At 43.3% G+C, this 17,381-nt stretch overlaps 1 protein-coding gene across 1 annotated transcript; it reads left to right on the top strand.

Moving 5' to 3' along the window:
• The first annotated feature begins 707 nt into the window (after positions 1 to 707).
• LOC117544891 (protein ANTAGONIST OF LIKE HETEROCHROMATIN PROTEIN 1-like) lies at positions 708 to 2,775 on the top strand. The gene is made up of 2 exons (XM_034214399.1): positions 708 to 1,078; positions 1,830 to 2,775. Exons 1-2 carry the CDS (start codon positions 783 to 785, stop codon positions 2,734 to 2,736), a joined length of 1,203 nt encoding a protein of 400 aa, XP_034070290.1. The 5' UTR covers positions 708 to 782; the 3' UTR covers positions 2,737 to 2,775.
• The last annotated feature ends 14,606 nt before the right edge of the window (positions 2,776 to 17,381 follow it).

Below are 17,381 nucleotides of genomic sequence, written 5' to 3'. Positions count from 1 at the left end.
TCCTCCGCCTTCACAACCTACCTTCGCCCGGACATCAGCGCCGTACTGGCTTCCCAAAGATCTCTCAGACCCTAACTATGGTATCTATGCATATAACTGGTGGTGGTTCATAACAAGTCTACACGTATACATGTCTCATTATGGTACCGGATTTCAAACTGCATTCCCGTCCGAGTCCGCGGGCCCCGCCCACAGGGAATAATGTCTCGTCTCACGCTGCACCTACATGTAACGGGCTTCATCTCATGCACGCAGGTATCCAAATCCCAGGCCCTTGCTCAAATGTGTCCATGTAAAATGTATATCCTGCGAAGTCAGGTGTGGACCGGGGGTCCCCGTAGACTTGGGCCACCGTACACTTCGGTGTTGTGGCTTCGGGCCACCGTACACTTCGGTGTCAGTTACAAAACAAGATCCCTGCTCCGGCAGGACGTTCGACCTTCGGGCGGCGTAGTCAAGCCCTGCTAGCCAGGCAGGCGACCCTCAGGTCGTTTTCAGATGAGACCGGCACTGATTTAGGCAGTCAGAAGCCGCTTTCACACCGCAGGACTTGCCGTACTTTAGTGCCGGCACTAAAGTACCACGGCACTGAAGCCGCCAGGGGGCAGTGTTGGGACTAACGGCCCGTCTACACTACAGGCGTCGAAAAAGCTTGAAGCTGGGCGTGTCTGAGGCTTGGCGCTTTCTCGCGCCCAAGGCGACCAACAACCAATCAGGAATCTCCCGCCCGCCCCCAGCATACAAAGCAAAAAAAAGCCCGGTTCTTCTACACTATTGCCAAAATGGATGCCGGTTTTGTAGCAACGGTAGCGTTGGTTTATGCAATGTCTCGCAGGAGGCCACGTATAGTGCGTCGCTGTTGGGTACATACAATACTCAGAAAACGTCTGCAACGGGAGGAATACCACGTTCTTGTCCAAGAGCTCCGCCTGGATGGTGTACTGTTTCAGCAGTACTTCAGGATGAGCAAAGACGCGTTCGACGAGTTGCTCGGAAAAGTCGGTCCACTGATTGCAAAGGCAGACACCCGTATGCGTTTGTCAATCGGACCTGCCGAGCGACTCGCCATCTGCCTACGGTACGTTTTGTGTATTTCTACTTCTTTAATATGACTCTGTATATAAAGAGAGAGAATGCATGCAATGGATGAATGAAGTCTGTGATGTAGTTCAGATGAATGACATTAATTAAGATAGCTAGGTAACCGCAGTATTGCTCCCCTGTGTGTGTGTGTGTGTGTGTGTCTGCCTGTGGTGTATGTGTGTGTCTGTGGTGTGTGTGTCTGTGGTGTGTTGGTGTGTGTGTGTCTGTGGTATGTTGGTGTGTGTGTGTCTGTGGTATGTTGGTGTGTCTGTGGTATGTTGGTGTGTCTGTGGTGTGTGTGTCTGTGGTGTGTGTGTCTGTGATGTGTGTGTCTGGTGTGTGTGTGTGTGTCTGTGATGTGTGTGTCTGGTGTGTGTGTGTCTGTGATGTGTGTGTCTGGTGTGTGTGTGTGTCTGGTGTGTGTGTGTCTGTGATATGTGTGTCTGGTGTGTGTGTGTCTGTGATGTGTGTGTCTGTGCTGTATGTGTGTGTATGTGATGTGTGTGTGTGTGTCTGTGATGTGTGTGCCTGTGGTGTGTGTCTGTGGTATGTTGGTGTGTCTGTGGTGTGTGTGTCTGTGGTATGTTGGTGTGTTTGTGGTGTGTGTCTGTGTGATGTGTGTGTCTGTAGTGTATGTGTGTGTCTGTGATGTGTGTGTGTGTCTGTGATGTGTGTGTCTGTGGTGTGTGTGTCTGCGTGGCGTATAACTTTTTTTTTTTAAATCTTGTATATTACTTTTTTCTCAGGTACCTGGCAACCGGTGACTCGTACAGGACCATAGCATTCAGCTATCGGGTCGGGCATGCAACAGTGGCTGTCATCGTCAAGGAGGTTGCGGGTGCCATCTGGACCGCGCTGGTCGAGGAGACCATGCCGGTACCACAGACGGAGGACTGGAGAGCCATCGCTGCTGGGTTCCAGGAGCGCTGGAACTTTCCAAATTGCGTTGGTGCCATTGATGGGAAGCACGTGGTGATCCAGGCTCCGGCAAATTCTGGGTCCCTCTACTTCAACTACAAGTCCAGCCACTCCTTGGTACTGCTGGCTGTCGTGGATGCTGGGTACCTCTTCAGGGTAGTGGATGTCGGAGGTTTTGGAAGGAGCAGCGACGGTGGGAGCCTGCGGAATTCCGCTTTTGGAGAGAGCCTCAGAGATGGCAGTCTGCAGCTACCACCTGATACCGTCATCCCAGGAGCAGAGCGGCTGGGCCTTCTTCCCCATGTGTTTGTTGGAGATGAGGCTTTTCCGCTGCTGGACAACCTGCTGCGTCCGTTCCCTGGACGTCAGCTCACGCGTGAAAGGAGGCTGTTCAACTACCGCCTCAGCCGGGCCAGGTTGGTGGTTGAATGTGCGTTTGGCATCCTCTCATCTCAGTGGAGAATGTTCCGGCGTGTCATCACCACCAGCCCGGAGGTAACAGAGTTGTGTGTGAAGGCCACCTGTGTGTTGCACAACTTCCTCCGCAGGAAGACAATAGGAAGGTCATCACGCACACCTGTCGTCGCAGAGTCGAGTGATGAAGCTCCAACCCTGCGCGATGCACCTATGATGGGCTCAAACAACGCCACACGCCGATCCATCCAACTGCGGGAGACCTTCTGCTCCTATTTGAATGAGGAGGGTGTAGTGTCATGGCAGCATAAAGTGGTGTAGGGTCACCATGGCTCCTCCAAACCAAAAGCTCTTTTAAGAGCTACCCATTTTCTTTAAAGAGCAAATATTCCAAATGAGCCATTTTAAAATCAAACATTCCTAATAAACATGTTTCTTGAATTGATATTATTATATCATGATATGACTAACAACCTTTTTCTTTCAGCCCTGTTTTTACTGATAAACCACTCATAATTTCAATAGGTTTTCACATGACCAATTACAGAAGAAAGCACATTATATATACTGACATACATGAAGCTTCTGGTATGTTGCAACTGACAAACCACATGAACAAGTGAAGATACAGTATAGCCATAACATACTTGAAATAATGTTTTATTTGGTGAATTTGAGTGAAGTGTGTGTTATGAGTGATGAGTGTAAACAAATGTAATGTGGATCAGTATGTGTGAAAAAATTATAAAATTATAAATTGTTCTGCTGGTCCACGTCAAAAATTATTTGGTGTACCCCGAGGCGGACTCTTGCCCTCTGTGCCCTTGTCATCTGCCTCATGGTGGGCAAGAGGCTCTTAAAAAATTGCAAGTCCTCGTCCTCCTCCACCACTGGTGGGGTTGGCTGGGCAATTGCTGGGTAATTGCTGACAGCAGACAGCAGACTTCTTTCAAACTGGGACATCTCCCTCCCCCTCCCCCGTGTTTTGCCCCGGACCTCAGCATTCTCCTCCTGGCTGACTGCTGCTGGCTGACTGGCGGACTGGCTGGCGGACTGGCTGGTGGACTGGCTGGTGGACTGGCTGGCTGACTCACTGTCTACCTGGCTCTCTTCCTCTGCCACCAGGGTGGATGGAGGCAGGGTCTGCCGGGGGACATTGCTGGACGTCTCACGGTCTATGATGAATGGGGTTAAAAACCCCATCACTGCCATGAAACGCCAGGGCTTGTACCCCCCTGCAGACCCTGCCCCGCTTCTTTTGGCCTCCTTCTCCATATTCTTTTCCTTGCAGAACCTGTCCCTCAGACTCTTCCATCTCTTCTTGCAGACATTATCTAATAAAATGAAATGAAATAATAAAGTTAATAAATAATAAAGTGAATTTCTTGAATTTACTAAATTATTCCTCCATTAATGAATGCTATTTTTATGCTACATTCCATGCTGGCTAAATATACTGTCTATGCTTGATAGCTCTGAATCAAATCAAGTTTGATTTATATAGCACATTTATAAACGATTTTTGGTCGAGCCAAAGTGCTGTACATATAATAAAATTAGCCTACAGTAGAGACACTTTACAGCAAATACAACAGCACAGATTGTTCAGAATATCAGTATGAGAAAAACGACACCCTCTGCATGTATTATATGTTATATATTATGCTTATACTTATTATATTATATATAATATTTTTGTATTAATATACATTATATGTTATGCTACATTACTAGCTGGCTAAATATACTGTCTATGCTTGATAGCTGTGCATGTATTATATGTTATGTTATATATTATGCTTATTATAATGTTTTTTATTATTATATTAATATATATTATGTTATTATGCTACATTACTAGCTGTCCATTCAATGCTAAAACGAAGTAAACTGGATATAAACTCCCCAAACAGTTGAAAACCTACCAGTTTCACCAACTGTCTCTGCCACCTCCCGCCATGCCTGGTTCCTCCGGTTTAGGTCCCGGTAGGTGAACAGAGTACAGTCATACAGGACTGGGACATTTGCCACAGCAATGATTAATTTGTCCTCCATTTTATGACATATGGAAAATAGTCAAGACCTGCGGGATCAGCATACACGCGGTTTGATTGGCTAGCGCTTGTACTGGCTGGAATTGCAAAAACGGGATTTGATTGGCTGACGCCAGCTTCGAGAAAGCATCGAGCCTCAAAAGTTGAACAATGTTCAACTTTTGAGGCTCGCGACGCTTGCAACGCCTTGCCAAGCTACCCACAATGCAGTTCGGTGAAGTTTGAAAATATCCTACGTCACCCCATTCAAATGAATGGGCGAAGCGTTGAAAGCTTTTTTTGACGCCTGTAGTGTAGACGGGCCGTAACTGGCAGTAACTAGTACTCTAATGCATTACTTTTTAAATTCAGTTACCGTTACTACATGGTGCGTTACTGCGTTAGTTTTTTTATATAGTCAACAGCCAGGCGAACAGAGATGAGAACTGTACTTAAGTACAGTACTTGAGTAAATGTACTTTGATACTTCCTGTGTCACATGCGGAGATGGGCTGTGTGTTTGTGTTGTTTACTAACAAGACTATCATGGTGGCGGCGGCGGAGCTCAAGTCTAGTTTCTCCACCTGGAGATATTCTCACTATTTCACTTTTGTCGAGCACAAAGAAAATAACGTTTTAGTTAAATGTAAGTTGTGTCTTGGCGGGTCAAAGATCCTATCTACTGCCCAAACCAGTCGTTCAAATCTCTTAAAACATCTTCAAAAACAACATGCTGGGACGAAGCTAGTAGCTAAGACCACAGAGACTCAGCCGACGCCACTCCACCTCCACCTAAGCAACAGCGGCTGGATTTTAACCAAGGGACTACTAGCCAGGGAAAAATCGATAAAGCCATTGCACGGTATGTTGTAGAACACATACAGGCTATTGCTAGAGTGGAGTCACCCGCTTTCAGGGAGCTAGTTAGCATGATAGCATGTCCGGGCGGCATATGGGACGGAAAACTTTTTCCAACTACCTGGAGAAAGAATACACAAAAATGGAAAGCCAGCTCATATCGATGCAATCCAGATTGCATATAATGCATGTCAAGTTGATCAACAGATTGTATTATTCTCCAATGCAATAACAGTACTGAAATGAAGGCTATAAGGGCATTAATGGGAGCCCTTTTTTCAAGTAACGAAAACGTTACTTTTCACAGTATTACTTTTGGGTGTAGGTAACTAGTAAAGTAACTGAGTTACTTTTGACATGAAGTAACTAGTAATGGTAACTAGTTACTGGTTTTCAGTAACTAGCACAACACTGCCAGGGGGCTAGTGCCAATCGCATTCACACCGCAGCACATGATGGAGTTCATAAGGGTAATTTACAAATAAAATACCCCATTATAACAATGGACTTTATCTTTATGTATTTATTATATATTACCCCCTCAGGCTGATTTTGGAAAAGAACATTAACCCTTGTTTGGTGTTTTTCCCTTATTTATCTAAAACAAATGACATGATAAATTACTTGTGTTTATGTGTGTAAGACTTGTGTTTCTGCCCCTGCCATTGCTGCACAAGGTTGCAACATTGTAGATACATTCAACCACCGACACCTGTCTGCTCTCACATTATTCTATTCTGCAAATTTGGGGTGGGACACAATAAATAAAGCTTCGCCAGTTTGTTTGTTTTATTGCACAGTCAAGACATAACAATAACGGCATCACGCTGTTCCAGGTGTGTCGTATGCATGTAAATTTAAGTTAAATAAAAGTGTGAAATGTAAAAAAGTGTAAGTAGTTTCAAAACAATGTAACGGTGGCAATATATATAGCAGCAGACACACCTTAGTGCAAGTTAGGTGTCAGTATTAAAAAAAACAGTGGCAATATATATATATATATATATATATATATATATAATAACAATAGAAAATCGTTACCACTCTTATTATTGTGGTCTTTAATTTTTTTTATAGTCCTGCCTGAGTTTCTTTATTTTTACCCGGCATCCGTGTGCACTGTGCACGATTCCCAGCTCAAGTAGCTTTTGCGAACATCGCTCAAAACATTTGGAGTTGGGAACTGCTTTCTGTAGAAGCTGCTGCATCCCGTCCTCGGAGTAAATTGCCAGAAGCACCGACACTTCCTCATCATTCCACCGCTCCGGTGTTGTAGTACGTGTGGTCATAACTGCTTTAAAGTACAACAAAACTACTCGCTCAGGTGTGGATGTGGTTTTGTAGCGAGGAAAAAAATGGCTGCCTAACAAAAAAAAATCAGAGTTTAACGGGGCGTTTTGATTGATTGATTGAAAAGTGTATTAACAGCTTGTATATTGGGTACAGTACAGCTCAAAACATACAATTGTTAAGGGGATGCAGACCAGAGAAAGACTTTCGTCTTGTTTACATCAGGGTCCCCCATTTCCAATTCATCATGTCATTTAAGACATATAAGACATATTTGACATACAGATGGCTTATTTACAATTTACATACAGGTGTTTTTTTTACATACAGATTGCTTGTTTACAATTTTCATTTTAGATTTCGTTCTAATACATCCTAACCGGACATTTAAGACATACCAAGTCTACAGATATACAGTTAGTAACAGAGTCTAAAATGCGAGTATATACATAGATGGGGGGGGGGGGAAGCTGTCCATTGAACGACAGGTTGAGATTTGTACCATTACCGGGGCCAGTTTTGCAATGCTCTCCCCCGAAGGTGCTCTTTAAGAGAGGTTTTGAAGGTACGTATAGTTTTACTTTCCTTTACAGTTGTGGGAAGAGCGTTCCACCTTGATGTGGCATAATTGCGAAACGTGTATTCCCCCTTTTTTGTGCCAAATCTGGGTTTCACATGATTTGTGGAGCTCCCTCTGGTGTTATGATCATGGTATTCCTTGACCTTTGGGAAGAATTTTGACATGTACATGGGTACCATAGAGGTGTAGTGGATCTTGTAGACCAGGCCCATTGCAAGTAGCTGTACTCTGTCGTCTACTCTAAGCCATCCTAGGTTGTCAAAGTGGGCAGAGGTGAGGTGGGTTCTAGATGAAAGGTCAAGCAGTAGTCTGACTAGTTTATTTTGCGATGTTTGAAGTTTTATTTTTAGCGCCTTGGAGGTGCTATGGTACCATGACGTGCAAGCATAGTCATAGTACCCTTGAATGAGTGCTCCTGCCAGAGTTTTCAGGGTGTTTTTGTTTACCAGAGAGGAGATCCGGTATAGGAATCTAGTTCTTTGATTGACTTTTTTTATTACATTGGATGCCATTTTGTCACAGGAGAGGTTTGCCTCAAGAATAGATCCTAGGTATGTAATTTCCTTCTTACTTGTGACAATAATGTCGCCCACTGCAACTGAGAAGTCGTCGGATTTGCTGAGATTATGTTTCGAACCGAAGAGAATGGACTCTGTTTTACCCAGGTGTAATGATAATTTATTATCGGCGAGCCAGGTGCAGATTCTGCCGAGCTCGGAGCTGAGGGTTTTTTCAACCTGCAACCTGTTCCTGCCAGAGACCAGCAGGGCTGAGTCGTCCGCGAACAGGAACAAGTTGCAGTCACATGCTGATGACATGTCATTTACATAAATTAGGAACAGTAACGGACCTAATATGCTTCCTTGTGGAACACCACAGCTCACTGGGAGGGGGGGGGGACAGAGTACCGTTTACCTCCACCATCTGTTCTCTCCCCTCCAGGTAGGATTGCATCCAGCTCACCAGCGTGGTTTGCAATTCGCCCAGCCAATAGAAATAGAATAGAAATTGGCACTCTTTTATCACCAGGTTCGTACCACCTCTCTCGCAGGGACTGAAAATGGCCAAAAGAGTTCCCGGCACTGAGTAGTCCCGGTGGTGTGAACGCAACATTATTGGTACTAACGGAACTAAAGAACCAAAGTACCAGGGAAAGTCCTGCGGTGTGAATGCGGCTAGAGTCTCAGCATGACCCGTAAGCTCCGGCAGTGATTCCGGCCCACTGCCGCATACATATGTTAATCTATTATTTCATCCCCAGATCACCACAGTCACCCCACAAGGTAAGAAACTCAGTTCATCTCAGTATTTCATACTTCACTGCAGTAGCGTAGGCAGAAATGTACTTTAGGGTGGGCCAGATTTTTCTTCTGCGCATCAGAAGCTAACAACAATCCCAGCCGTTACCGGTGACAGATTACTTTTAGAATACTTTTGGAATACTTTATTTTTCCATAACAGATGGGTATGTTTTGGTGAACAGGAGACACGTATTTTACTGTTTTAATGGCTTATCAAGAACTCAAACACAACATCTTGGTGTCATTCTGGACAGCTCTCTCATCTGCACCACACATAAAAAACATCACCCGGACTGCATTCTTTGTACTGTCTTAAAACCTTTCCTTGGAATATGTTATGAATTGTAAGGTGTCCTTGGGTGCTTTGAAAGGCGCCCCTAAATATAATGAATTATTATTATTATAATATAATAATAATAATAATATATTATAATAATAATCGGCAGTAAGTCGGACCCATTTCCGGTGAGGGTTGGCCTCCGCCAGGGCTGCGCTTTGTCACCAATCCTGTTTGTAATATACATGGATCGGATTTCGAGGCGTAGTCATGGGGGAGGGGGTCTGCAGTTCGGTGGACTAAGGATTGCACCACTGCTTTTTGCAGATGATGTGGTTCTAATGGCTTCATCGGTCTGCGACCTTCAGCACTCACTGGATCGGTTCGCAACCGAGTGTGAAGCGGCTGGGATGAGGATCAGCACCTCCAAATCTGAGGCCATGGTTCTCAGCAGGAAACCGATGGACTGTCCACTTCAAGTAGGGAATGAGTCCTTACCCCAAGTGAAGGAGTTCAAGTATCTCGGGGTCTTGTTCTCGAGTGAGGGAACAATGGAGCGTGAGATGGGCCGGAGAATCGGAGCAGCGGGAGCGGTACTGCAGTCGCTTTACCGCACCGTTGTGACGAAAAGGGAGCTGAGCCAGAAGGCAAAGCTCTCTGTCTACCGGGCCATTTTCGTTCCTACCCTCACCTATGGTCATGAAGGATGGGTCATGACCGAAAGAACGAGATCGCGGATACAAGCGGCCGAGATGGGTTTTCTCCGCAGGGTGGCTGGTGTCTCCCTTAGGGATAAGGTGAGAAGTTCGGTCATCAGGGAGGGACTCGGAGTTGAGCCGCTCCTCCTTCGCGTCGAAAGGAGCCAGTTGAGGTGGTTCGGGCACCTAGTTAGGATGCCACCTGGGCGCCTCCCTAGGGAGGTGTTCCAGGCACGTCCAGCTGGGAAGAGACCAAGGGGTAGACCTAGGACCAGGTGGAGGGATTATATCTCTTCGCTGGCCTGGGAGCGCCTTGGGATCCCCCAGTCAGAGCTGGTTGATGTCGCCAGGGAAAAGAAAGTTTGGGGCTCTCTGCTGGAACTGCTACCCCCGCGACCCGACCACGGATAAGCGGGAGAAGATGGATGGATGGATTATTATCTGAAACGATGTAATAACTTTTAAAACTTTTTCCAGTCACTTGCCCCATGCATTCAGCAGCAGCAGGCCATTCACTTTGATTTGATCCCGTTATAAATGTCATCATTTCGACAATAAAGAAATGCTACATAAACGTTATCTTGCACATTTTATCTAACCATCTCCGTTTCTAACTTTCAATATATTTTAAAAGAGATCTCTCTCTCTCATCTGCGTGCGGGGGCGGGGCCTCACAGACACGCTGCATCTCTCTCGCTCACAGACATGCTGCAGCGCTGTGCAGTGTGCACACAGTTCTGCCGGTAATGAATATTACATTTTGTGAGGAAACGTTTCCACCAATAATTCCAATAAGTATTCCAAAATGTATTCACTTCAGGTTTACGAAAGTAACTGTAATCAGATTACTCGTTTTTCAAATGTAACGCCAGCTGAATACACTTGATTTTTTAATTCTGATAACGTAACGCCGTTACATGTATTCCGTTACAACCCAACCCTGTGTATATCTCTCCGGACTGTCCATCAGCAGATGAAAAACACCCACCTCTCCGCCTCTTCCAAGGGACGAGGGAACCGTGCGGCAGAGTTTCCGTTAACATTATTTTCTTCTGACAGCCCAGCAGCAGGAGAGGTGGGGAGAGGGAGACGTGGGGAGAGGGAGGCGGGGCTATTTAATCGTTATCAGAGCATGATCGTATAGATCGCTGCTAGATGAGGGCAGTGGGGGCTCTTCTTGAAGTCTGGCTTTTACATTTAAAAAAAAAAAAAAGTTCATTAGTGAACTTTGAGCCATTTATTTTGCAGGCAGCGCTCTGCCTCTCTCACGTTATTATGGCGCGCGCCGGAACCAACAATCAGTTTTTACCGTAAATGAGTTTGGTTCAGAGGACAAAGCACATACAACATTAATTAAACTCGATATTTGTACACTTGAATTTCACTTTGAGTTCTTGGATATTCTCAATGGGTGAATACATTTTTTTATAATAATAATAAAATAATTTAAAACATTTTTTAAATTAAATGACACTGAAGCTTTCTCAGGGTGGGCCAATGAGTAAACTGGGTGGACCTGGGCCCACCCTGGCCCTATGGTGGCTACGCCACTGCTTCACTGGTTTTGGGGATTTCATCGGAGCGGTTCTTTCCCTCCTGAATGATTATCCTGCAAACCGGGGCCTAATCGCCAAACACCATTACATTCTCCTTTTGTATTATCATTTCATTCATATGACGTGTAAACAATAAATATGTATTCCTTACATCACGTCTCTCCGGTTTGAAATGAAAGCTTTAGCGCAAGTTCAATAAGGAAGACCTAACATGAGTCACTTACACGTCACTCTATTGCTCCCTTCCCCCCTCATTAAATACGAGGGCGTCACCCCTCAGCAGCCAATTGCTGCACAGGCTAAATTCCTTAAATACCTGCTCTTCCACCCTGTCAGTTGTCATTTCAGGTGACTACACGCAACTCGCCTCCCGTCTCCTCCAGGACAAAGCTAAACTTCCTTCTTCAGACCGGTCCCACCTACTTATCACCACCACCAGTGTCTAGACCCCGGGGATTTAATCGGAGCGGTTCTTTCCCTCCTGAATGATTATCCTGCAAACCGCGGCCTAATCCCCAAACACCATTCCATTCTCCTTTTGTATTATCATAGCAATCGTTTCATTCATATGACGTGTAAACAATAAATATGTATTCCTTACATCCCGTCTCTCCGGTTTGAACTACAGTTGTCCCCGGTATTTAAAAAAATTGAGCTCCTCGCGGTTCTTTAAAATGTGCGCTTGATTTCTGCTGCAACAAGTGGCGTTTGTCATGTTTACGTGCAGCTGCAAGTATCCTCCTAACTTCTGTTCTTTAATGTATGAATTGTTGTTAGACTGTATAAAGGGCAGAAGTGTTATCCTCTAACTAATTCTGTATTCATACACTCGTTTTTGTTTAGGTAGGCTATGGGTTATTGGGCCCAGGGCATAGACTTTATGGTCTATGGTCCAGACGTATTGGCTGGTGGCTATCATAACATGTAAACGTTTTTACTGTAAAGCCTATATTTAAAAAAAATAATATGAATCCCATGAAAACAATTATAACCAAACATAATAAATTCATCCTACACACAAATAAGCAAAATGCATGTTTGTTTTAAGAAAAGATTAAGCCTTTGTGTTACATTAAACAGTATATTCGTGACCTGTTTTTACAGATTTACTCAAGGTGTCCTCGGCTCTGCCATCCTTGTTGTTGCTGTAAGGATCCTCATTGCTTTCAAAGAAGACGTCTAGATGCCTACAGCATGACAATGAGGTTTGTGGGATTCACAACAGGATGTTGGATGTGGCGAGGAAAAACTTTGTCCCCAGGTCTATTTCTCTTTTGTCAGTTCGGATAAGCTCTGAAGCAGGGCTTTAGCAGAGAGGCCCCTCTCTGTAATGTCTTTCCCACCACTTTCCTTTCAGTCCTCATCATCTCTTGACTTCACTGCTCTTCCTTCCTATCGTACTTCAGGGGCTTATTAATGTGTGGGATGTTTGTCACAAGTCTCTGAGTTAAGTCCAAAGTGTATGCCCTTTGACCATGACAGCCAGGGTAGAACATGTCACGATCACCACATCTCCTGCTCGTAACTCTCCGATGATCCTTCAAGCTGAGTTCAAATGAAAAATATTTTTGAAACACAGCTCTGTGTCTCACTGTTGTCAATGATTAAGGTCTTGAGATAACACAAAAGAAAGATTTGGGTAAACAAGTTTAGGCAACAAACATTTGCTATCCATCATGTCGACCAATTGCGCTGATAGCCTGCCAGTGTTTGAAGAGGCTGTGTGAGGCCCAGTCGTGGCATCGATGATGGAGTTAGCAAAGAATGCAAAACCCAACGGATCTTTATAAAATAATTGGTGAGATTTGTTCGAGAAAATCAATAATATAGCACTTATTTTTTACAAAAGTAAACGGAGGCTGTACACTGAAGAGTCCTGTTCACATATATTGCATAACATTTGTGGGGTATTAAAGGTTCAGCCCAAAACATCTGTTTGTGATATACAGTGCTATGCGGTTTTATCTCTTTTGGATGCATATTTTGGATATGAAATGGTCCCTGGCCTAGCTCACTGATAGCCATGCTCCTTTCTTCACACAGTCTACAAAGCTAAGCTATTCTGATGGCATCTGCAAACAGCTAGTTACCTCCAAATATTGTCCAGTGTCTTAAAGCACAATTACTTTTTTATTTCTGCATGTTTGCATCCTGTTTGTTTGTACTAATTGTTCTGTTTAGTGTTAGCAAGTCTGTTTATGGCTGAATATATCAATGCAGCAATGTTCTTTATCAGAACTATTAACAATGGAAGGTCGGCTAAACCAGATGTTTGTTTGTTTTTTCAGTCCTACAAGGCCCTCTTGTGTCCTTGCAGTTTCGTCATAGTTCAACAAGGTTTGTTGCTTGGCATTAACTCAAACCCCTGAGTCAGGCCAAGTATTTCAGAACCAGAACAAAACAGGCATCAGTGTGTCAACAATGTCCTGGGTAATTAATTCTACAATAATGCTTTGAGACACAACATTTTACAGCAAACTTCAATAAAGGACACACAACAGCTAAATCACATTTGAATACATTTGATGGCACTCATGCAGATTCCTAATTCTATCATGATGCTGTTGTAATTTAGAACTGTCACTCTTAGTAGATGTGAACATCTGGCCTGTTTCGGTCACAGCCAGCTGGAAACTGTCCTAGTCTCGGTGAATGTGGACAAAGGATTAGAAACACAGGTGTTCGGGAAGTGAGCGTTTTCACGGAGGAAACTGAGGGCGGCCGTGCTGAAACGCACAGGAAGCCAGGCCACCGAACAGTAAAACTGACATCTTTACACAGAGCAGCTTGAGGACAAAGTGTATAATGATTAGATAAAGAGCATTTTCATCGCCGAAGAGTCCTGAAAGGAGGGACATTCCTACAACCTCCCCAAACAGCAATACATTGTCCAAAATGATAGGACTATGACAAATGTAATAGTTTCTGCAGGGATCTTAATACATTGCATACATTGACAGAGTCCTTGCATAAAGTAGAAAACCAGAAAAGTACGATATAACCAGTGAAAATCGCAGATGTCAAAATCATTTTTCGTCTCAATTCGCCTAAATATTGTAAACTCTGTACGTTCACAAGTTATTCTTCACATACCAGTGAAAACATTTGCTTCTGAAATCAAGTAGAGCTACTTCACAGGAATGTGGCTTCACGTCAGTTCTTTACTTGGCCCATAAGGGGCAGCGGAAACAATCTGTAAACACAACACTGACATACTGTTTTATCACCTTTAAATTCACATGCATGGCAAACTTGTTAGCAACATGTAGCTTATATACTCTTCCAACAGCTATTGAAAATTAACATACATTTGGAGTTGTGCTTCTGACCATCGGGAGAATGCAAACCCAAAATTATCTCTGCTTTAATATATAGATTTTTGGAGAATAACTAATGATCCAGTCCTGTAAGGGTAACTGGCTTCCATATTCATCTGTGCTCATGCTATTTGCCAGAGCCATAGTGTGTAAATGTAGTCACATGCTGGTGGGCTGTCTGAATATCAATGCAATCATAAGTTCCACTTCACGTAATTCAACATCTTCTCTGTTAATATCATACACTCATTCACTTGCAGTACACATTATTCTCTATGTCTCTTTAGTAGAAATGGTTCCATAACTGTATTTTTACAAAATATCAAGTTTGATTTGCTTTGATTCTGGTGCAGTCATTACAAAACCTCACTGTGCTATACTAATCAGGATCAGGTATACTGTACAATGTCTATACATAGAACTGTTAACGTAACCTGATCAAATGAACTGATTCACAACATCTGACATTTTTGGAGTATTACACACCATGAAAGCAATATCACTACCTGAAAGTTTACACTTTTGATAATTAGACCAATAAAAAATGGCTTGTGTATTTGGCTTGAGCGTTAAAGCAGGTCTTTTTTTTTTTTTTGAGTTTCCAGAAGACAACCAGGAGAGCATAAGCTAACACAGACTTCAACACTCAAAGCATACTGCTCTGCGTGTGTGTGCTGGTCCAGCAGATTGACCATCGCCCCGTTTCACACAGTTTCCATGGACACAGGGGAAGTATTTCTGAGAACAACAACAGCCTATTATCTTCCTCTGTGTTCAGAAATGGCCAAAGATACACTTGAACCAAGTTTGGACGTACATACAGCAAATTCTTCCCTAATGTGTTTCAAAATCCATAGCATTGCACATATGTGAAGAACACTGCAACCAGCCTTAATTTACTTGTTTCTTGTACCTTTTATATCAAATGAAATAGCACGAACATGAATCCAAGAATTGACTGTACCAACAACAGATAATAAAACAACAACAATTTCCCCAATTGAGTGTTCAAAATAAACAATGGGCAATGAACCAATATGCCTATAGTCAATATTTGTGTCAAATCACCCAACCCTACTGCCTGTTTGCATATCAATAATGATAAGTGATGAGATTCATCCATCATGAAATGCACATGATTTAAAGTAGTATATCCAAGGATGGTATATGACAGTTTTCAGATCCATAAATGTGTTGAATTACATTATGGTGGACATGTAAGTAAATAACTTTAAAAGACAATGCGTGTTTGTCCCTGTCAAGATGTGTACTTGTTTGCCTAAGTCACTCTCAGAATGTATTCGAAATATTGGCCACGAGCCAGTTTGACACACAAGGTTGTGTTTGATGGATGATCGCAAAAAAAGGTTTGCATGCATGCAGTTGTGTCTGTGTGAGTACAGGATGTTTAAAATGTGTTCAACACACACAATCAGATGATTTCCTTATACAAGCATGTAGATCCCTTAAATTGTAAGCCTTCATTAGCTTTGTATTTCTCACGTTGAGACCATAGGTTGAGACCCAATTGTCACCAAGTACACATTGATTGTCAGGGAACACTTGGCCTTGACATGTCCTGCTCCACATTACAGTACCATTGTTCATTATTCTCTACTCCCTTAGATTCTCCATCTCAAACCAGTCACCCTTTTCCATCAATTACAAGGTGTCAAAGCAGCAGCAGCAGCAGCAGGGAGGAGGGCTATTTGCCACTGAGCCTCTAACCTGTCACTCTGGGCGCTGACGTCCTATAAATGAGAATTAAGCCAGGGATTTTCTCCCTATAGGAGATTATGGAGAACGGCAGGAGCCATCACTCTACTACCTTGGGTGTTCTTCTCTCAGAAAGACAGCTATTGTCACAACATCCCTGCCTCAAGCTGCTCTGCTCCACAGCCTGATAAGCGGCTGTTTGATGTGCTTACTTCAGACTATAGCAGGTGTTTTAATTCAGACATTTTGGCTGTTTCAGACGGCAGTTTAAGTAAAACATTTCATGCTTTAATAAATGTTGACTGTGTCTAATTAATTTTAAAACTACAGTTCATACTGTATATCCTGTAAACGCCATGTGTGTAGTGGTAGAGATCATGCAACCATTGGATGATAAATTAAGTCCATATTTAGGGGTTTTCTTTAAGCAATTTCAATTGAATTTTGAAATGATTCACTCAAAATGTCTTAAGATAGATACACTAATACATACTACAAAACAAATTGGTACATAAAGGGCAAACTACTTCATGTGTTGCCATAGAAAACCATCCAAAATAGAACTGAATTAAGTGGTTTTTGTTTCCTTATCTCTTTTTGATAAAAGTTGTAAACCAATTAAAACAACAAAGGTTCTACCAGAAGTCCCCTCTAAAATGTATTAATAACAAGTGTAAATTTGCTAGTTGGATTCTGGTTGCTGCAGTATTTCTTATTGAACGCAGGAAAGAAAGACAGGGCTAAGGGCAGAATAAACCGAATAACAGTCCAAACACGAGGTAATTAAAGCTTGGCTGTATATGTGCTATAGTTTGTAAGTGCTGAGGCATAATTGGACAACAGAATGTACAGTATGTGAAAATGAGAGTTTAAAGCCCTGAGGCTGTATTCATGAAGCTTCCTTCTACAAAGAGTTGTTCCTAGTGATGAAGATTCTCAGAATCCTGACGTTTGCTTAAAAATAATTCCCCTTGAGTAGATCTTGTGTTGATTGTTATTAACAAAGCATCTTGGCCCTTATGAGAGGTGCTAAGGTGAAATGATTAGGAGTGCTGCATCCCCTGCAACCCTTGTGGTCTGCCCCACTAAACCACTGACACACAGTGAGGTTACCGTCTTGAAATGGTGGCAAACACTGAACAGACTGACAGACTGGTTTAGACATCCTTAACCATGCCATAATGTAATTGCTCGCGAAATGTAGACCTGCCTCCAGAGGCATCACGGCTACAGTGTGGTCATGCATTAGGGGAAACCTGACACATGAGTTGCAGTTGTTTTTACGATGTGCAGGGAGGAAAGGATATTTCAGCCAGACACTTTAGGACGGGTTCAGTCTA

The sequence above is a fragment of the Gymnodraco acuticeps genome, unplaced genomic scaffold, assembly GCF_902827175.1.
Source record: "Gymnodraco acuticeps unplaced genomic scaffold, fGymAcu1.1, whole genome shotgun sequence".
Classification (NCBI taxonomy): domain Eukaryota; kingdom Metazoa; phylum Chordata; class Actinopteri; order Perciformes; family Bathydraconidae; genus Gymnodraco; species Gymnodraco acuticeps.
The sequence above is the reverse complement of the archived record's forward strand: the minus strand, read 5'-3'. Positions and strand labels throughout refer to the sequence as shown.

Excerpts from the sequence above, each read along its gene's own strand:
- LOC117544891 (XM_034214399.1), top strand. The coding sequence starts at position 783 with ATGGATGCCGGTTTTGTAGCAACGGTAGCGTTGGTTTATGCAATGTCT. Across the intron at positions 1,079-1,829 it reads CGACTCGCCATCTGCCTACG|GTACCTGGCAACCGGTGACT; the intron begins GTACGTTTTGTG and ends CTTTTTTCTCAG.